At 39.8% G+C, this 23,137-nt stretch overlaps 1 protein-coding gene across 4 annotated transcripts; it reads right to left on the bottom strand.

Annotated features, from left to right (window-relative positions):
* Nucleotides 1-3,041: 3,041 nt before the first annotated feature.
* LOC145167315 (serine carboxypeptidase-like 31) lies at nt 3,042-21,564 on the bottom strand. Of its 4 annotated transcripts, none has more exons than XM_079086494.1 (10): nt 21,206-21,564; nt 20,705-20,812; nt 20,266-20,361; nt 20,086-20,178; nt 19,909-19,991; nt 19,516-19,806; nt 18,171-18,301; nt 17,982-18,077; nt 17,787-17,892; nt 3,042-3,120 (listed from the first exon to the last, which is right to left on the bottom strand). In XM_079086494.1, exons 1-10 carry the CDS (start codon nt 21,498-21,500, stop codon nt 3,052-3,054), a joined length of 1,368 nt encoding a protein of 455 aa, XP_078942620.1. In that variant the 5' UTR covers nt 21,501-21,564; the 3' UTR covers nt 3,042-3,051. The 4 variants fall into 4 exon arrangements, with proteins under 4 accessions (XP_078942620.1, XP_078942616.1, XP_078942611.1 ...); XM_079086490.1 differs by lacking the exon at nt 3,042-3,120 and adding an exon at nt 9,898-10,058; XM_079086485.1 differs by lacking the exon at nt 3,042-3,120 and adding an exon at nt 14,042-14,377.
* Between the last annotated feature and the right edge of the window lie 1,573 nt (nt 21,565-23,137).

Below are 23,137 nucleotides of genomic sequence, written 5' to 3'. Positions count from 1 at the left end.
GTCCTTTGCTTCGGACCTTAGCAGGTTCAGAGCACACCTGACCTTCTTCTCAGTAGGACATGAGCATGTGAAAAAGCATCCCTCAATGTCAGATACCTACCTCATGGATATAATTGGGTCCGGAATCCCATCGAAAGTCGGGGGCTTCGTGTTATCCAAGTCCCAATATTGGAAAGCCCGACCTGTCCCCGTACCTGCAGCTGCTACGGGTGCAGAGCCTGCAAGGGTAGCCGTCTCAGCAATGGCTGCATAGTGCTCATCAAAGTACTCAACCATAGCGGTCTTGATAGACCCAAACATCTCTAGTAACTGAGCCCAGAAAAGTGTAGCAACCTCATCATGAAGGATCTCCCGAATCCTGGAATCCAACTCATCTGGTCTCATCTGACCAATGGTCCCCGACACTGCTGGCCCGCCCTGACTGCCAGCTCTTGATCCCGACCTGGATCCGGTCTCTAATTTCCTAGTAGTGACCATACTAAAAATATACCAGGAAGATATCAGATATTCCCTATAATAACGGAGAACCAAATCCCAACAAAGACCTAGGGGTGGTGACTTCCTTGCTACGCATATGGGTCCTGTGCTTTCAGTAGTACGTGCCCATACTACCTTCCACACCTACCCATATTTGTCTCAAGTATCATCACAACACCCTAACAATATACATAAGCATAGGCGAACGCTCAATCCTCACTCCTAGAGGAAGGCTAAACGTCTCACAACTGGCCGACTGACCGCGCATAACTCATCCATGAAACTTCCACTAACCCTGCAACACTCGTGTATGCTAACCATACATACCGCTGGACCCTATAGGCATTCGAATGTCAAATCCTACCCTAAGCCCTTCATCAAACAAGAGCAAGAAATAAGGCCAAACCAAACATTCTCAAGCTATAAGATCTTAATTATGTACAACTATGATGCATACACTAAGCAACTACAGTAATGATGTCAATTTCATATAAGGAAAACCATAAGCTATCAGGCATCATATAATCAGGCAATTCTATCATACAGTTTATGAAGATCCCTAGCCTATCACTAGCATGTTGTTCTAACATATCACAATATCAAATATCCATATGGTATTTTGGGGTCTACTTACTGGCTCCGGCTGATCGTACACTCTACATCCTCCTTTAGTATTTTGAAAACCATTTGAAAATCAATTTGAAAATCTTTTCCTTAGTTTGAGACTGGATTCATAAGTGTTCCTCCAATTCTTTCAAACCAAGGCTCTGATACCAACTTGCAACATCCATAAAATTCATAAAAATTTAAACTTTTTCAAGCATCCAAAAATCATTACTTAATACAAAAATTTTTCAAAATAGTTTCATATCAGAGTATCCTAGAAATGAAGATCATAAAAATGTGATGAGGTGCACGATCAAGCCTTCGCCTTCCCGCGATCATCCGAAGTACCTAAAACAAAATCCAAAACTGTAAGCCTGAAGTTTAGTGAGTTCCCCCAAAATACCAACGCCATACAAACCATAACAATATCATAACAAACAACATGCATATAGAGTCTACAATATGACTAGACCACCCTCACCGGTACTTCAGTCTATCTGTCCCACTCTCAGAACCTTCAGCGTGTGTGGTCCGCCCTACCAGGCCTTTAGCCTGTCTGTACCATTCTCTGGGCCTTTGGCCTAACTGGTACGCCCCATTGGGCCTTCAGTCTATCTGGGCCGCCCTGGGTATGTTGGCCTATAACACAAAGCAAAACCGCCTCAACCCACCCCATACATACAATCAACACATAGACATCAAACACTAGCTAGCATGTATAAACAGTCAGACAGATCTAACAGATCACTAATCATAGCATCATCCTATATACTAGGATACCAACCTAACAGGTCACCAAACATAGCATCATCCTATATAGCAGGATACAGATCTAGCAGATAACTAAGCATATCATCATGCGATAACCAGGATAACAATCCAAAAGGGCCGGCCTTGGTGCCTTTGACCCTGTTAGTATAGTGAGAAGAACTCACCTCACAAGTAGTGCTGAACCGATAAATCGAATCCCAACTCAAAGCTCCAAACTCAACTACCTGTAACCACCATATGACTGATTCCATTAGAATCCTAAATTACCAAAATACCCTCAGAAGTCAAACTTGGTCAACCATGGTCAAAGTCAAAGTCAGCGGTCGAGGTCAACAGTCTATGTTGAGCCAACTCGTCAAGTTCCTTCATATCTCTGAAGATCGTGAAAGGTTCGAGACAACCCGCCGAGTTACCCAAGTAACTCGTCGAGTTCTTTAGTGTTCAGAAGACCGGGAAAACCCTTGTCGACTCGTTGAGTCATCTCACCCACTCGCTGAGTTCACTCAGTATCCAGAAGGTGGGTAAACCCTATCCAACCCGTCGAGTTGGCTAAGTAACTCGTCGAGTTTTCCTATCTTAACTTGTTCAGACCTTTCCAGTCGACTCCAAGGCCCCAAACTACATATCTAGCCTCCTAGGACTAAGATATCACGTAAAGTTGCTAACTTTATGTGCATGCATGGCCTCAAAGGGATTAAAACAACAAAACTAAGCTTAATAAGATGTTTAAGGCATGGAGGAGGGCCAAGACTAGATAAAGTGGGCGAATTTATGTTCATGGAGGCTTAGAGGTGTCTAGATATGAAACCACATCCTCTGGACAAGCTGAAATCCGAGAATGACTCCATTTTGCACCAAAAATGACCATATACTTTCATAAGAGGAGATCTAAGAAATGGAAAGCCAAGGTAAAGACTTTTTACCTCCAAATGGTTGCTACCACAGAGAAGATGTAGGATCTACTGCTTCTCTGTTTGCTCCAACCTCTTCAAGCTCCAAGTTCCTTCACAACCCCGCCAAAATCACGCTCCAAGGCTCTCACACATACACAAGAAGGTATAAGGGTAACACTCTAAATTTTCAAACAAAATTTTCATTTTTAAAACCATATAAACACAATATCACAGTTTCAAAAACTCAATGTATAAGTTGTTCAAAACACAAGACAACAAAATGTTTGATAATATCCGAGAATCCTCATAACAACATAATCTGAAGTTGGTGTGTACAATCAAGCTTGCGCCTTCCCGCGATCCTGAGAGGTACCTGAAACACATTTCACACAACACAGTAAGCACGAAGGTTAGAGAGCTCCCCAAAATACCATGCACAAATAATTAGCCTCTCATGGCTATATCTCAATAAGGACCCTCCGGTCATGTGTCTCAATGAGGACCCTCCGGTCTCACAGCTCGGGTCGGACCCTCCAGTCCGGTATCTCAGTGAAGACTATCCGTTCTCACAACTCGGTTTGGACCCTCCGGTCCTAACTAAATAAAGCCCAGAAATAATATACAACATAAATCGCAAAGACAAAATGCATGATATCACATAACTCAATATAAGCACATAAGACCCTCTTGTCAGTAACTCAGATAAGACCCTTCGGTCGATATCTCAAATAAGACTCTCCGGTCACACAGTATTACCACTCAGGTAAGTATAGTGACAAGACTCACCTCGTAAGTAATCAAGTAGGTCTCGTACTCAACGATCGGTCTAGACTCCGCCTACATGTCATAATCATCTCTAATTAACACTTTATAATAAAAACTCTAAAGATGTTAAGCTAACCCCTTTACTAACTCTTGGAAAGGGTGAAAAGACCATTTTACCCCTCCATAGTCTCCATAATCCATGTCGTGACCAAACCCTATAAGTCAACGAATGTCAACACTCGTGCCAACAGTCCATGTTGACCCAACTCATCAAGTGCATCTATGCAATTTGTCGAGTTCCTCCTATTCTCAGAAAATTTGGAAAACTCCAACTCAACTCGCCGACTTGTCTCATCAACTCGTCGAGTTTGCACGTGTCCAGAATATTAGGAAAACCCCTAACCGACTCGTCGAGTTGGCTCATCAACTCGTCGAGTCCCTTCAGTCCATTTTCTCATTCAGGCGTTTTTAAGTTGAACTAAGGTCCCACACTCCAGATCTAGCCTTCTAAGGCTGAAGTATCACTTAAAATTGCAAGCTTTACGTCCATGTATGGCACCTAAGGCTCAAAATTCCAAAACAAAGCTCTATAAAGGGATTAATGTATGAAAGTTGGCCAATAACTTGATAAAGCTTGAATCTTTAGGCCCAAGGGACCTCATACTGTCCAGATCTGAAGTATCAACTTCATGGCATGCTCAAACAACTTAAAGACTCAAAAGGGAAGTTGGAAATGGCCACAAACTCCCTGGTGAAGAGATCTAACCAAAAAATGATCAAGGTGATAGCTTTTTACCTCCAAATAGCAGCTAGCACTGAAAGAACACTGGATCCAAGGGCTTCTTCTCGTTCCAAGCCTTTTTCTCTTCTATCTCCTTCCAAGAATGCACCAAATCACACACTTTTAGCCTCTCTCTCTCTCTCTCAGATGATACCAGGTTGTTTAGGGTTTCTCTCATGGTGCTAAAGTGATAAGGGAGGCGGAATGAAAGGCTTAAGGTCCTTTAAATAGAGCACAAACCCTGAAAATTAGGGTTTTCACACTCAGCTCCTATTCGTCGAGTTGGGGTCCTCCAACTCGTCGAGTAGACTCTAAAAATCATGCGGGTATCTTCATCTCTACTCGGCGAATTGGGGCCTCCAACTTATCGAGCTGTCCTGGCAAAATGAATATAATTTAATTAAATATTATACCTGGGAGTCGGGATGTTACAATTCTCCCCCACTAGAATCAGAATTCGCCCTTGAAGACATCCTCCGGAAACTACTTTGGATACTGCTCACGCATCTCGGACTCCGGTTCCCAAGTCCACTCGGATCCCTTCCGATGCTGCCACTGAACTTGAACCAAAGGGACCTTTATATTCCTCAAGACCTTCACCTTCTTATCCAAAATCGCCACCGGCTTCTCAATGTAGTTCATGCGATCATCAACCTGAATGTCCCTTAAAGGGACCACTGCCGTCTCATCGGCTACACATTTCCTCAGCTGGGACACATGGAAGGTGTTGTGGATCTGGCTCAACTCCGCAGGAAAATCTAACTGATAAGCTACCTTACCCACTCGGGCAATCACTATGAAAGGATCGATGTATCTAGGGCTCAGCTTGCCCCTCTTCCTAAATCGAATCAACCCTTTCCATTGGGATACTTGCAGGAGGACATGATCCCCGACCTGGAACTCTAGCACTGAACGTCGCCGGTCTGCGTAACTCTTCTGACGACTCTGGGTCGTTAGTAACCTCTGTTTGACCTGCTGGATATGCTCTGTCGTCTTGAGCACTATCTCAGTGCTCCCCATCACTCTCTGCCCTACCTCTCCCCAACAGATGGGAGTCCGGCACCTCCTCCCGTATAAAAGCTCAAAGGGAGGTATACTGATACTGGAGTGATGGCTGTTGTTGTATGAAAACTCAGCCAAGGGCAGATAGGAGTCCCAACTCCCACCGAAGTCCATAACACATGTGTGTAGCATGTCCTCGAGCGTCTGAATCATCCGTTCGCTCTGCCTATATGTCTATGGATGGTAAGCAGTGTTGAAATGCAATCGGGTAACCAAGTCCTCATGAAAATTCTTCCAAAACCTAGAAGTAAAACGCACATCCCGATCAAACACTATCAATGTTGGCACCCTATTCCATGCCACCACCTCTTGAACGTAGATCTTGGCCAATTTCTCCGTAGAAGAGCTCTCACTTATAGCCAGGAAGTAAGCACTTTTCGTCAACTGATATATAATCACTCATATCATATCAACACCTCGCACAGTCCTTGGTAACTTAGTAATAAAATCCATGGAAATCTGCTCCCACTTCCATAGAGGAATCTCCAAAGGCTGCAACTTGCCATGAGGACGCTGGTGATCTGCCTTGACATGACGACAGGTCAGACATTTCTCGACTACCCATGCCATATCTCTCTTCATACAGAGCCACCAATAATCCCTTCTCAAGTCCAAATACATCTTAGTGGCCCTAGGGTGAATGGAAAACCTCGACTTATGGGCCTCCTCCATCAAAAACTGTCGAGCTCCACCCGAATATGGCACCCATATCCGCCCACGTATGGTCATAAGCCCATGACTATCAGTCTCAAACTCAGAAATCTGCCTGATCTCCCGCTTTCTCTTACGGTTCTCTGGTCTCATGTCCACCGCTTGGGCCTCTCGGATGGTATCTAAGACTCAAGTCATCACCGTCATCCTCATCCACATGTCTCAGATCAGAGCACTCGCTTCTCTACGACCTCCTCTGTCTCATATGCAAGTTGGGCTGGTCCATAAGGTAATTTAGGCTCTTATGGTCTGTTTATATGGTACATCGGACACCATAAAGATAGTGGCGTCAAACCTTGAAGGTGAATACCACCGCCCCCAACTCCAAATCATGGGTGGGATATCTCATATCGTGAGGCTTCATCTGCCTCGATGCATATGCTATCACGTGCCCCTCTGCATCAAAACAACACCCAACCCTGAAATGGATGCATCACAGTAGATTACTAAGTCCTCTACTCCCTCCGAAAGGGATAACACAGGAGCTTCGCACAATCTCTGGTGAAGAGTCTCGAATGAAGCCTGCTACTCAGGTCCCCAGACAAAAGTAACACCCTTCCAAGTCAATCTGGTGAGAGGAACGACAATCTTGGAGAAATCTCTGATAAACCTCCGATAGTAACCCGTCAGACCCAAAAAACTCCTGATCTCTGATGGGGATCTCGGCACCTCCCATCGCATAACTGCCTCAATCTTCGTCGGGTCAACCAAAATCTCATTATGGTTAAAGAGGTGTCCCAAGAACTGGACCTGTCGTAACCAGAAATCACACTTGGAGAATTTGGCATAAAGCCTCTCCATCCTCAAAGAACACAATCACCGACCGATCCAATATGGGCCTGCACACCCGGTTCATGAGGTCCATGAACGTTGCCGGTGCATTGGTGAGCCCGAAAGGCATCACCACAAACTCGTAATGCCCATAACTAGTCTGAAAGGCCATTTTCTGGATATCCTCCTCGCAGACTCTCATCTGATGATACCCTGATCTCAAATCAATCTTGGAAAACCAAGACTCCCCCTACAACTAATCAAACAAAACGTCGATCCTCGATAGTGGATAACAGTTCTTGACCGTCACCTTGTTTAACTCCCGGTAATCGATGCATATCCGGTGTGAACCATCCTTTTTCTTGATAAAAAGGATCGGCGCTCCCCACGGTGAGCTACTCGTTCTAATAAAACCCTTCCCCAACATCTCCTGTAGCTGCAAGGACAACTCCTGCATCTCAGGCGGCGCAAGGCGATAAAGTGCCTTGGAAATAGGCGTCGCGCCCGGAATCAGATCGATCCGGAACTCCACTTGCCTCTCAAGAGGCACACTCGGCAATTCCTCGGGGAAAACATCCAGGAACTCATATACAACTGGAACATCAGAAATAGAACTCGGCCTCTCAGTGGCAACTCGCGTATCCATCACGTACGCTAAAAACCCCATGCATCCATGCTGCAAACTCTGCCTCGGCCTGGCGGCAGAGCAAAAAATCTGATCCCGATCTACTTCCCTCTCCATACACAATAAGTACTCCCCTAATAGGGTCTCGTATGGCCACCATCGGATGCTCACAGTCAATCACTGCTCCAAACCAGCTCAACCAATCCATGCCCACTATGACACATACATCACCCATCGCTATCGGCACAAGATCTATGAAAACTCAACACCAAAGATCTCTAAAACACATCCCCGGAATAAATCAGTGGCAAAAGCCACATGCTCATCGGTTATAGAAACGCTCAGCGGTCGACTCAATGCCTCGCGTCTAACACTAATGTGACAACTAAAGGATAAAGACACAAAAGATCGACTCGCACCCGAGTCAAATAACACCAAGGCATGCACATAAATCACAAGAAAAGTACTTAAATGCAACACAAAATAAGCATAACAAATCTCAAAATAACATAAATAAGGAGATACGTACCAACAACAACATCAGGCGCTGCGCGTACCTCCTCCATAATCAGCTGGAATGCTCTCCCACGAGCTCTCGGAGCCTCGGCCTTGCCCGGCCAACCATCAGTAACACATAAAGCTGCAGGAGCAGAAGTCTGGGCTGATCCCTGAGTGAGATGAGGACACTCGGCCTTCCGTTGGCCCATCTGGTTGCAATGAAAGCAAACCGAAAATCCCTTGGGGCAGTCCTTCGTCATGTGCCCCTCCTTGCCACCTTTGTAGCAAATCCCTGCTCGGCAAGATCCCTCATGGATCTTGCCGCACTTGCCACAAGTGCGGCCCTTCTGGCCTCCTGCTCTCGAATCAACGGGCTTAGTCCGCTTCATCGTCGGCTGCGACTGCGCTGGTGTCATATCTTTCCCCTGGTGCTCTCCATCCTCCCTGGTCTGAATTTCCAACTCAATCTCTCTCCTCCTGGCACTGGTCTACAACTCATCCAATGTCCTATATGACGATTTCGCGATGAAATCCCGTATATCTCTCCTCAAGATGCTCAAATACCGGCTCACACGTGCCTGCTCAGTAGACACGTGCTCAAGGCAGAACAGCGCCCTCTCATGGAACATCCCCGTAATCTGTACCATTGATTCTGTCTTCTGCTTGAGAGAAAGAAACTCCTATGCCAAACGTTCCCTCTCCACCTGGGGAACATACTCATATCTGAACAACTTGGTAAACCTCTCCCAAGTAACTGGAGCATGATCTGCAAGAGTAAAATCAGTCGTCACGAACTTCCACCAGTCATTCGCTCCCATGCGAAGCTGGTTCAATGCAAACTGAACTATCAAGTGCTCCGAGCACGAAAACATATTGAAACATCCCTCAATGTCGGAGATCCATCTCATGGAAGAAATCGGGTCTTGGGTCCCGTCAAACTCTGCTGGCTTCGTGTTGCTGAACTCCCGAAACAACAACGAGTCACCCCCCTGTGGCCTCGCAACAGCTACGGCTACGGTGGCTACAGCAGCAGCATCCTCCGGGACAGCAGTGTATCGCTCATCAAATGTCTCAATCAGTGTGGCCTTAATAAACCCGAACATCTCTGGTATGGCCTCTCTGATAATTGCGACCACCTCCTTGTGAATGATCCTGCGGATCTCCTCGTCACTGGTACCACTACTCCCGTGGTTGTTGCGGGTAATCACCATAGTGTCTCTGAAACACAAACACGAAAATCATCAGAGACTAGCTCAAGCACTCACGCCATTACCCACCCCTACATGCTCTTTAGTATCCTAAGGTTCTTACGTGGGTCGCATACAGATCCGGTACTTTCAGTAGTACGGGCCCAATACTACCTTCCACACCAACCTGTAGTCGTCCCAAGTCCTCCTCCTAGGACCCTAATTCACAAGTACTCTATCCCTCACGGATATCAAACTACTCTCTCGGTAGATTCCTCAATGCTCATCTAGGTATCTCTCTTAGATTACTCAAAACTCTCTCTAAAAGATTCCTGCTATGTATCCCTACTCAACACACACATAGAGCAAATAGAAGAAAATATCAATCAATAGCATTCCCTAGGCTAAGGCATCATGAATAAGGCAACTCTAACTCTAAATTCCTGAAATACCTAGCCTATCCTCTAGCATGCATCTCTAATATCTCATAAGTATCTCATAATATAAACAAGTAGTGGTATTTTAGGAAATCACCGTTCGGGCTCTGGCTGATTGTACACACTGCTCTATCTCATTTTCTCTTAGAAACTATTACTCGTTTTTAGAAAAATAATTTCTTTTTAGAAAACTTTCTCAAATCTCCAGTTTGAGTCCAGACATACCCGAAAGTACATCCAAATCCCTCAAACCAAGACTGTGATACCAACTTGTAACACTCTAAATTTTCAAACAACATTTTCATTTTTAAAACCACATAAAAACAATCTCACAGTTTCAAAAACCCATTGTATAAGTTGTTCAAAACACAAGACAACAAAATGTTTGATAATATCCCAGAATCCTCAAAACAACATAATCTCAAGCTGGTGTGTACTATCAAGCCGACGCTTTCCCGCGATCCTGAGAGGTACCTGAAACACATTTCACATAACACTGTAAGCACAAAGCATAGTGAGTTCCCCAAAATACCATGCACAATTAATTAGCCTCCCATGGCTATATGTCAATAAGGACCCTCCGGTTATGTGTCTCAATGAGGACCCTCCGGTCTCACAGCTCGGGTAGGACCCTCCAGTCCGGTATCCCAGTGAAGACCCTCCGGTCCTAACTCAATAAAGCACATACATAATATACATCATAAATAACAAAGACAAAATGCATGATATCACATAACTCAGTATAAGCACATAAGACCCTCTGGTCAGTAACTCATATAAGACCCTCCAGTCAATAGCTCAAATAAGACCCTCCGGTCACACAGTATTACCACTCAGGTAACTATAGTGACAAGACTCACCTCGTAAGTAAGCAAGTAGGTATCGTACTCAACGATCGGTCTAGACTCCTCCTACATGTCATAATCATCTCTAATTAACACTTTATAATAACAACTCTAAAGATGTTAAGCTAACCCCTTTACTAACTCTTGGAAAGGGTGAAAATACTATTTTACCCCTCCATGGTCTCCATAATCCATAACTTGACCAAACCCTAAAAGTCAACGAAAGTCAACAATCGAGTCAACAGTCCATGTTGACCCAACTCGTCGAGTGCATCTATGCGACTCGTCGAGTTCCTCCTGTTCTCAGAAAATCGGGAAAAGCCCAACTAAACTCGCCGAGTTTTCTTATCAACTCGTTGAGTTTGCACGTTTCCAGACTATTGGGAAAAACCCTAACCGACTCGTCGAGTTGGCTCATCAACTCGTCGAGTCCCATCAGTCCATTTTCTCATTCAGATGTTTTTAAGCTGAACTAAGGCCCCATACTCTAGATATAGCCTTCAAAGGCTGAAGTATCATGTAAAGCTGCAAGCTTTACGTCCATGCATGGCACCTAGGGCTCAAAAAGCCAAAACAAAGCTCTATAAAGAGTTTAATGTATGAAAGTTGGCCAATAGCTTGATAAAGCTTGAATCTTTAGGACCAAGGGACCTACTACTGTCCAGATCTGAAGTCTCAACTTCATGGCATGCTCAAACAACTTAAAGACTCAAAAAGGAAGATGGAAATGGCCACAAACTGCCTAGTGAAGAGATCTAACCAAACAATGATCAAGGTGATAACTTTTTACCTCCAAATAGTAGCTAGCACTGAAAGAACATTGGATCCAAGGGCTTTTCTCGTTCCAAGCCTTTTGCTCTTCTATCTCCTTCCAAGAATACACCAAATCACACACTTTTAGCCTCTTTCTCTCTCTCTCTCTCTCTCTATCTCTCTCTCTCTCTCTCTCTCTCTTTATCTCACAGATGATACCAACTCGTTTAGGGTTTCTCTCAGGGTGCTAAAGTGATAAGGGAGGCGGAATGAAAGGCTTAAGGTCCTTTAAATAGGGCACAATTCCAGCAAATTAGGGTTTTCACACTCAACTCCTACTCATCGAGTTGGGGTCCTCCAACTAGTAAAGTAGACTCTAAAAATCACGCGGGTATCTTCATCTCTACTCGGCGAGTTGGGGCCTCCAACTCGTCGAGCTGTCCTGACAAAATGAATATAATTTAATTAAATATTATATGTGGGAGTCGGGATGTTACAATAAGGCTCGAAGTAGGGTTTCTTTGGACTGTAAAGTGATAAGGGAGGCCGGTGAGGGGACTTTAGGTCCTTTAAATAGGGTGTAAACCCTAAAAATTAGGGTTTTCATGCACAACCTCAACTCGTCGAGTTGGGGTCCTCCAACTCGTCGAGTGGGTTCCATAAACCACGCGGCCTGATCAGTTTCTACACGACGAGTTGGGGCCTTCAACTCGTCGAGTAGGTGTTAAATGATGTATAAAAATTCTTGGAATTCATACCTGGGAGTCGAGATGTTACAATATATGTGTGATGATCTCAACGAATACCAGAACTTATCTTTAGGTTGTTTTGGCTAGTTTTAACTTTCATCTTTTGGCCAAACAGGGGTATAATTAGAAGGTTTTATAAAAATGATATCCTCCTAACACTGACCCCGTTTTCGGTGTTCTTGTCTTAAAGTTTTTTTTATCTCGATGAGTACTGCGACTCTCCTCTTTGTGACACTAGCCAAAACTTGACTGATCTCTTCATACTATTTTGACGTTAATAACTTTATTTATGTGATTGATTTTACTTTTTACAAAAATCATAACTCCTCCAATTGAAGTCAGATTTTTACGAAGTTTATATCATTGGATTCATGTCGCCGTGTACTTTCCAGATGTGTTAACCAATTTAGGAGACGATATAAATTTTTGGTCACTTGTTTTTAGCCTATTAGTCGTTTTATTCTTATGTGCAAGAGTATACTCAATCACATTTATTTATAAATGAAATATTTTATTGATACTCTATTACATTTATTTTGTTTATGCAAATTTTTAATGGTGGTCATTGATAAAGTTTTCGCAGTTGTCACACAATCTACTTTTGTTTTTTTTTGTCCCAAGTGCAAGAAATAGGAATGTACTTTGGTATTAATAAATGCATGTTGTTTTGGTAATTGTGTTTGTAATTGTGTTTTATCCCAAGTGTAAGAAATGGCAATGTACTTTTGGTATTTCTTGTATTTAAGGTTCTTTAGCATAAACAAAGTAGACTATTTAATTTTAAAGTCTCATATATATATATATATATATATATATATATATATATATATATATATATATATATATATATATATATAATGATCAATAAATGCATGTTGATTTGGTAATTGTGTTTATGTTCCAAGTACAGAAATAGCAATGTACTTTGGTTTTTTTGCCCCTAGTTTAAAAATAGAAATGTACTTTGACATCAATAAATGAATGTTGATTTGGTAATTGTGTTTGTAATTGTCTTTATGTTCCAAGTGAAAGAAATAGCAATATACTTTGGTTTTTTTCGATAGTTTAAAAATAAAATTGTAGTTTATATGTTGATTTGGTAATTATGTTTCTGTTCCATGTACAAGAAATAACAATGTACTTTGGTTTTTTGTCCATAGTTTAAAAATAGCGATGTACTTTAGCATTATTAAATGCATGTTGATTTGGTAATTGTGTTTATGTCCAAAGTGCAAGAAATAACAATGTACTTTTGGTATTTTTGTATTTAAGTGCAAGAAATAACAATGTACTTTGTTAGTTTTTGTTTATGTTTCATAATTTAACTTATAAGCGCATATATGTTATTATTTACTATGTAGTTGGAAAATTTTCGGGAATAGCTCAACGATCCGGCATGTAGGGAAGAACTTTATGCATTTTTTTCAATCGGGGAAAGATGAAGGAGGAAATGAGGGGAACGGAGATAATGGTAATTCATCCGATAATTAGTTTGTGTTTTGAATGTTAGACTTGTTGTGAAACTTTGGTACTTGTTGGAGTTATAACACTATTGTTGTTTATTTTGGTATTTGTATGAAATTATAACACTATTTGGTACCTAATTGGATGTCATTATGTAATTTGTTTCTTCATTTAATGTCGTTGCGTATCAGTTTTTTTGCACCCGAAAGTGTTGATTTAAAAAAAAATTAAAAATAATATTACGTGCGACACTATTAAACTATTACCGGGCGACAGAGGGAATTACCGGTGACAAGGTTTTTAGCGGCGACAGATCTTTAGCAGCGACTTTTGTCACCGCTAATTCCCTTTTTTCTTGTAGTGTATTCTTTTCCTGAGCCTAGCCTATATACATCTGTAGAAATACAGAACATAAATCGACTTAGTTTAAGAGAAACTGATATACTCTGGTCATGTAGATGGATATGTGGGTTCAAATAATGTAAAATGTACATAAGGTCGTTCTTGGAGCCACATTGCACAGGAGTTGCACACTTTTCACCTTATCGGAGCAGTACGAGCATTTTCTTTTAAATGTGTATCTGTGTGTGGAGATATCTGTGAGTGTTATTGTCATCAACAAAGAAGAAACTATATCTTGTAATAATAGGCAGCCAGAATTTTCATTTATTATATTGAACATTTTTAGGGAGAAGTCACACAACAAAGATCTCTTGTTCCAAAAGAAGAGCATCAGAAAAAAGTAGGGGATGCTTAACGAGGTTAGTAGTACTAGTTGTTCTCTAGAGATAATTCATTGTGATGTGTGAGAATACTTCAGGCATGGATGACACAGTTATCGTTGGGATGATGGAGACTCCCCGAGGAGAAAGGAAGCGAAGAATGCTAGCGATTCACTTGGTTTAAAAATGGGCACTGCATGACCAGCTCCTCTAAATGTAGCGAAACTAAGCCCTCTATATTCTTGAAGCCAACCAGCAACCTGTATGCCCAAAAGAAAGAAACCTACTTAGTGGCACAAATTAAGATTTATGTTCATTAATTTGTCATTCTCATTTGGTCGGGTGCACTTGTGGGTTATTAGGATAAATTTAAATGCAGATAACAAATGTTGGAAAATTGCTAAAAGAAATGAATCTATGGATAAACATACCATAGATATGCATTTATGTGACGATGAACACAAAACCGTAACATGTGGTTGACATGATATCTTAAGTAAATATTGAATATATAATTAGAAAAAGAGATGATCCTCCACCCACTAACTATGCTTGAAGTTCCATTAAACATAGCACTTCATATTGTCTACAGAAAATATTGTGCTTTATTCTATAAGGATCAAGTTCAAAGGTTTTATTAACCCAAAGACTGTTGAGTGTGAAGCCATTGGGTTAGTCAAAAGAAGTGGCAGGAAACAAGGACTCTCATGTGAACATGGAAAAATTGTTACGGCTGCAGAATTTCAACAATGGTGGCCTTATCAATTTCACATGTATGTGAATGGAAGAAAAAACTTACGACTCAAAATATTATAAATAGGCTTCTTCCTTTCATTTGTAAAACTTGTATCTAGTGTAACACAAAAAGAGTGCAGATTAGCACCAAGAAATATAAATTCCTAGTTACCGGTGGACGTAGGTCAGAGAAGGACCGAACCACGTTAAATCCCTCATGTTCATCCTTGTGTTCTTGTTTTTCGTGAGCTGTGTGTGTGTTTAGAGTCGTGTGTTAAGTGTCTCGATCCTAACAAGTGGTATCAGAGCAAGGTTGTAGCTCCAGAAGGTGATTTTAAGTTTTTGGTTGAAATTTTTTTTCGTCAAAAACGATTTTGGTGTATACCGTTGGAAAGGTCTCGTTCCGAAGATTCCGAAAATAATTATTTCTGAATTTTTTGACCACTGGAAGACGTCCAAATCGCCGGTCAAAGGTTTGCCGGAATAGTGACCGGAAAAACCAGTTCCGCCGGAGAAGACGACACTGTAGCACCAGACACTGTAGCAGTCCGCCGGAGAAGATGACACTGTAGCAACACTGTAGCAACACTGTAGCAGATTTGAAAAATTGCAGTTTAGCCCCTGAACTTTCAGAAAATTGCAGTTTAGCCCATGAACTTTCAGAAAATTGCAGTTTAGCCCCTAATCTTTCAGAAAAAGGCAGAAAGCAAAAGAGTTGGACGCAGTTTTAGGTGAAAAACCGGAGGTGATCACACAAGCAAACTGGGAGACTTTGGATAAGAAGGCCAAGGCATTTATTAGACTGACTTTGTCAAAGGATGTTGCCTTCAACATTTTGAAGGAGACCTCGGCAAAGGGAATCATGGAGGCATTGTCTAATATGTACGAGAAGCCGTCGGCAGCAAATAAAGTCTTCCTGATTCGGGAACTAGTCAACACGAGGATGAGGGAAGGAAGTTCAGTTACAGTACACATCAACAATTTGAACTCGATTTTATCCAGACTTGGGTCAGTGGGAATAAAATTTGAGGACGAAGTTCAAGCTTTACTACTGTTATCATCATTACCTGACAGTTGGACCGGAACAGTTACAGCCGTTACTAGTTCCGCAGGATCGAAAGAGCTCACTTTTGAGGGAATTCGGGATTTAATTCTAGGCGAAGACGTCAGACGAAGAAATTCCGGGGAATCATCAAGTGAACAATTGAATGCGGTCAGAGGTAGAAGAAATAACAGAGGTAGTGGGAGCGGGAACAGGAGAAGGAGTCAGTCGAGGACTCGAAATGATGTGACTTGTTGGAACTGTAAAGAGGTTGGACATTTCAGGAATCAATGTCCAAAAGACAAGAAAGAAGTTAACGTTGCAGTAGACCATTCAGATGATGATGTTTTGATCTGTAGTGTGGAGAGCAATGTGGATTCCTGGGTTATGGATTCGGGTGCTTCATTTCACGCTACCCACAGCCGTGAAGCACTGCAGAATCTGAAAGAATGAGATTTTGGTAAGGTAAGACTGGCGAACGATGAGGTTCTTGATGTGACGAGCATAGGTGACTTAGATCTGAAGACTCCAGTCGGTCCATGGACTTTGAAGGATGTCCGGGTAATTCCAAGTCTGAAGAAACAATTGATTTCTGTTGGGCAGTTGGATGAACAGGGACACGAGGTTAAGTTCAGGAATGGACAGTGGAAGGTTGTCAAAGGAAATCTTGTGATAGCTCGTGGACATAAGAGGGGTTCATTATATATGGTCAGTTTACCGTCTGAGGGAGTAACCGTCCCAGTTCAGAAGAAAAACAAAATCCGGTTCATAGAGTCTCGTGGACAGAAGAAGGTTTGCTTTGCAGATGGCAAACCCAGAGTCACATGTCAGATTCAGGTTGAACGTGTTTGGAACGGTTCAGAAAAACCAGTCAAGGGCATTCATAGCAGTGGGAGCAAGGGTTGTGCTTCAGCTAGAATACCCAGAACACAGTGGGTTAAGAGAACCAGTATTCCATCTGTAAAAGTCTCTCCAGATTATCTGCTTCATATGGAGAGTGTCGTTTGTTCTCAGGATGTTCCAGGATCGGGCAGTTCATTTCAGTGGGAGCCGATGGAGACAGAGAACAGGTCAGTGGCAGACTTAGCCATGACTGATGTGTTGGAGCTAACGAAAGCTTCAACTGGCCTTCAGGTTAATTGAAGAGAAGGCCAGGGTAACTAGGAAGGAGTTAAGATCAAATACAGATGCACAGTTGAAGCACAGGTGAAGATTGTTCCGTGGCTTCAAGTGGGAGATTGTTGAGTGTGAAGCCATTGGGTTAGTCAAAAGAAGTGGCAGGAAACAAGGACTCTCATGTGAACATGGAAAAATTGTTACGGCTGCAGAATTTCAACAATGGTGGCCTTATCAATTTCACATGTATGTGAATGGAAGAAAAAACTTACGACTCAAAATATTATAAATAGGCTTCTTCCTTTCATTTGTAAAACTTGTATCTAGTGTAACACAAAAAGAGTGCAGATTAGCACCAAGAAATATAAATTCCTAGTTACCGGTGGACGTAGGTCAGAGAAGGACCGAACCACGTTAAATCCCTCATGTTCATCCTTGTGTTCTTGTTTTTCGTGAGCTGTGTGTGTGTTTAGAGTCGTGTGTTAAGTGTCTCGATCCTAACAAAGACGACTAACATATTTGGTACGTCAGGTCTATATATATTAAATTTAAGAAATTACACCCCATTTGATTGGAAAGTTGTAGGAAGTTGATAAATGGTCATTACTTGTATTAAACAATGAAAAGTGAAGTTACGTTATCTTTTTTGGGTATTAACAAATATTATTGTTGAATGTTGACGTATTAAAAACAAGAAGCACCGCTAGTATAACCGATTTCGATCAGTTTTTATTGATTTATTTAGATTTAAAGAAACAAATAACAAAGTTAATTACCTGCTTCTGATGGTACCAAGGCCTCCATGCTCGAATAATTGGCAGTCCTAGAGAGCTTAAACTATATCTTGTGGACAACACAGGGACTCTTCCATCGGTATCTCCACTATTGCACCAAAACGCAATAATAAAACAAACAACAATAATAATAATAAAGTTTCCACATTTTTTTGTATATGTTGGTGCTATACATACCTGTAGACCCATATTCTAAGTTTTGCAGCAATTAATTTTTTGTATATCGGAATAACAGATGCTTTGGTTTGTGCCCAGCCATCAAATATATCCATACTTCAACCATTGTTGTAAAGTTAGTACTATTATCACATTATTACTTATTGTAGGTAACTAATTAATCTCGAAAGAATAAAATAATTTCATTACTTGCAAATGCTCCAGTTCTTGAGTTGATGACCATCCCCAACGTGCAGAGCCTTCTGAACTTCAAGTCTATTGTAATAACTTTTAGCGTAGTCATCAAGGCAAGGATCATAGCCTCCCATTATGCGTGGCATCTAAAAGAATATATATGATAAATATTAATGTTTTATTTGTACATGTTGTTCTTTCCAAAAACTAATGAGTTAGTGCGATGTCCAATACGGCAAATATTTTGAACTAATCTGTTGATGCTATTGATGTATCCACTTAATATCTTAGGGGTCCTGTTAATTGGACCCCATATTTTCTTAGAAGACCCTTCATTTTTCAGGTATAAATATACTTTTTCTTATTCCCATGCTTTTTTTTCCTGTGCTCTTTTTTCCATTTCTTCAAGTGATAGATTTTTGTTGTATTATAAAAATCATCATTTTTATCATATTATAAAAATAATATTATTGTTTTAATATTTAAAATTTTAAAAAAATAAAGATTTATTTGGATGTTCACTGCCTAATACACACTCCCATCATCGGAAAACATGATCTGAAAATACGTAAGTATACACCAATCTCAAATGAAAATCCACACACACCAAAAAATCACATTTTTCCCACCGCTAGAAACTGCCGGGAAAATAAAGAGAGAATGAGGAAGAGAGAGGTGGTGAGTCGACTGTTGGGGTTGCCGACGGCGGCGTCAAATGGATGGCTTCCGTGGTCTGATGAGGTGACGACACACACCAAAAAATCCAATTGTTCCACTAGAATTTTATGTATGAGTATATTTGAGTTATTTTTATGTACGAATATATTTGAATTATTTTGATATGTATTTACATTAGAATTTTATTTTATAATTATTATATCGTATTTGAATTCATTTATTATTATACTTTCATATAAAATTATTTTAATAAATTGCATATAAAAACAGAAAAAATAATTAATTTTTTTATTTAAATTATTTTATTTTATAGATTTGAAAAAAATAAATATATTTTTATTTTAATATTTTTTTTTATAAAAATGGTATTTTTTTTCCTATAAACAAATCTTTATATTGAACCCTTTTATTATGTATGATTAGTTTGTTTATTATGTAATCATGAGGGGTATAATATTATGTAATTATAATTAAAAAAAAAGATAATTATTTTGTAATTATTAGTTTATTTTAGGAAAAAAGTTAAAGTAATTATTAGGGGTCTTTAAGAATGTAAAAGGGTCTAAATAGCTTGACCCTATCCTAGTCAGAAACATAAAAAAATTACTTTTTTTGGATCTTCATAAGGCGCATGTTTTTCAACTACTTAGACAAATGAGGCTGATAATTACTAATCACCTACCATCTTAGATGAACTTTTCTTGAACTCATATTGCAAGCCTTTATTTTCTGTGTATGCAGAATTGGGAATACAGACCGATGTGTAGAGGCTATACATGTCTATCTCTTTATATTGTCTGAGAACTTCATCCACACCTTCGCTACAATCATCGTTGCTCCAGGTATTGTTACTGTTGAAGTCACAAGATTCTCTTATGGTTTTGTGAGTTTCATCTGATACCACAGCATGGCTCCAAGCGTAGTCTATCATCCCTTTCCAGTCCTCAGCATCGCTTGTTTCAGGGTTACCTAGCTGTATGTAAAGCAATATAGATAATTGATTAGCTTATTGTTATAACAAGAGAAGAATGATCGATGCACTATATATGTGTTCAAGCATCTATAATGATAATACCAATATTCCTTTCAGATTTATAAACATTGATGGATCCTTGTTTTTATCTTGAATAAGACCTGCCAATTCTGGAACATATTTTCCTGCATATATAAAACAAATTAGATAGGTGACATATGTGAGAGCTTCCAAATAAATAGAAACTAACGTTTTACATGAAACATCTCTGATGTTTACCTGCATAGCTCTCTCCAGCAATATAGAATGTTCTATTTCTATATGAAGGAAACTTGAGGAACCAATTATGTAGGAACGCATACGCATCGTTTGCTGATATAACATTCCACGATATTTTTTAGTGGAGAATGTTCTATTTCTACATATATATGTGTTGTAATTATTTATCATATGACTTACCGGTGAGGTCATCTCCAAGGTTATCATAATCGCTAGTTGTGTTGGAGTACGAAAATCCAACACCAACAGGAGATTCGAGAAACAACATATTTGCTTCTGCATTACCATTTAATAAATCGATTGATGTCTCAAATCAAATATATTTTATAAATAGAGAAGGATACAACTAGGAGTATATCAGTGTACGTAGTTGTTTAATTAAATAATTGAATGAGATGGAATACCTAATTTGCATTCAATGAATATATGTATGAAATGTGTAGTAATTTTATACGCGAATCCAAAATTTTAATAGAGTTGTTTTGTCAATGTCCTCAAAATAAGAAATAAAATTAATATACGTATATGTGCATGTAGCTAGTATGCCTGCTATGATTTATGCATAGTGTTCCCCTAAAAGATGGTATGGCACATAATAATTAGTATTGATTATATATACCTCTATTCCATGAGTATGGATTTAACCGAAGATCTTTTCCATCTGTGCTCACTATGAATGGTCCAATCTCTTGTGTAGCCCCATAACCCACGGAAGAACACCCAGGACCTGAAACACATAGTTACTTGTCACCATAATGGATAGTAGTCATGGAGACATGGATTATGCTCAAAACCAATTAATCGTGTGCTAGCTAGGTGGGTGAATTATAGTATAAGATAAACGTTGATGTCCACGCAACCCCACTAATTATATATAAGCAACACGTGAGGTTTAAGCACATAATTAACTCTACATTTATTTTACTTAATAAAAATGTATAGTTTGTTTGATTCGTTGAATTAAAATTAAAACGAAACAGCAGAAACTAGCCCAACACGTTTATCGGTCACTCCATTCTTAATAATGATGTTTTCAGAGATAAAAAGAAATAATAATAAAAAAAATAAACGAGATCTTTATGGAATTCCATTATATACAAGAAGATGATAATTTTCATACCTCCATTAAGCCACAACACTAAAGGCTTCTCATCTGGTAGAGTCCAAGCTTCATAAAACCAGTAAAATAAAGCCCTGCCATTGTTCTCATTTACAGTCACATATCCAGCATAGTGTTGGAATTCTACATTAGGCTGACCAGGCAAGTCTGTTACAAGATCTTCACTTGTCTGGACATTATATTTTTTTTCATTCGACCATTGTGGATGCCTTGCAACTACAGTGATTTTCTTAGATAGCAATACAACAATTATAACTATATTTAAAACAGACATAACTTTCCATGTGAAAGCCATAATTAATATGGAATAGCTAGTAGCTAGCGAAAAAGCTCAAATACAGCTTAATTAGTTTGCCAAATGAGACATACCAACATGCCTATTTATACTTGTTGAGACGTTAACAACTCCCACTACTGAAATATGGGATGATGATGCTTATAAACAGATATTAATTAATGAAAAGTGCTACGTGGAAAAATCGTCCTTATCAACCAGAAATTACATGTAATCCGACGTGGTGATTTGCTTTTATAAGGCCTATTTATCCAGGCACCATTAGTAATCTCTTGGGAAATTACATAAATTGTTACATAAATATTTAGGGCCACGTACAAACAGGAACTTGCTAGAAGTATACATCCGAGGAAAGGTCTTGTAAAGTTCCTCATGGGAATTAATGACTATATTTTGGGACCATTAACATTTTAATGTACTTACGGACATCTACCCAACCTATTGGCTATAATAAATGTCGTCAACTTTTTGTGTTTTCATAAATCGAGTTTTATTTTTTTTATTTTTTTTTTAATTTTCTAATTTTTTTTTAAATGTAGGTTTATTTTTAAAAGGTGGGTAGAAATAGGTTAATTTGATATTATGTTGTAGAAATATCTTGGTTTTAATTGGGCCACCACTTTTACAATTTTTTAGGAGTTTATGGGAAACAATATCATATATTTGCATTTCTAATTTCTAATTCATACATGTTTCAACTATCATCCTCCAACTTTAATTTTATTTTTTATTCATAAGGATTTACTACTAAAATCATTTTATATGTTACAATAATAATCCTTCAATTTTTATCTATTTGATGTTTACCTCTTACATTATTGAATAATTAAGTTTTTGTTTCTTTTATATCTTATATATAAATTAATTTATTCCAAATTTATAATTCCAATTTATGAAATATTTTTAACAAGTTATATCATTCAATACATCTTACAAATACTTTCAAATTGGTATCAATATAGAATATATTATAATGCCACGAAATTACAAAATCAATTAAAAACAATATTATCATACGACTTAAGCACGTACACTACAAGAATACATAGCTATGGCGACGATACCTATACCGACGACAAAAGTCGTCGCTACGACTCAGCCTATGCAGACGACAAGTCGTCGCCACACGTTTTGCCAACTTTGACCAAAATCGTTTGACCCGGATACTTATGCCGACGACATGTCGTCTCGAAACTTCTGGCGGGAACGACCAAAAAATACGCGGTATGTTGAAAACCTATGCCGACGACATGTCGTCGGTATAGCTTTCGATAAATCTATTTTCCAATTATTTATATTCGATGGTCCGGTTTATCAAAACGACGTAGTTTTACGGAATCTATACCGACGACTTGTCGTCGGCAATCCACGTGGCGATCCGTGTGAAAACACTATACCGACGACTTGTCGTCGGGATAGATTTTTTATTTTTCATTTTTTTTATTTCAGCAAAAAAAAGTAAACGGCGTCGTTTATTTTAACCCTATACCGACGCCATGTCGTCGGCATAGGGGTTTACCTAAAAGACCACAGTCTGTGTTTCATTTGCACGCAACGACGCAGCCTCTTTCTCTTTCTCTCGCGATCGGCGAAAAATTGAAGCTACCCTCCCAAAATCCGGCGATTAGCACCAGGTA

This window comes from Lactuca virosa, chromosome 1 (genome assembly GCF_052849685.1).
Source record: "Lactuca virosa cultivar CGN04683 chromosome 1, Lactuca_virosa_CGN04683_v6, whole genome shotgun sequence".
Taxonomy (NCBI): domain Eukaryota; kingdom Viridiplantae; phylum Streptophyta; class Magnoliopsida; order Asterales; family Asteraceae; genus Lactuca; species Lactuca virosa.
Note: the sequence above shows the minus strand (reverse complement) of the source record. Positions and strands in the feature narration are given on the sequence as shown.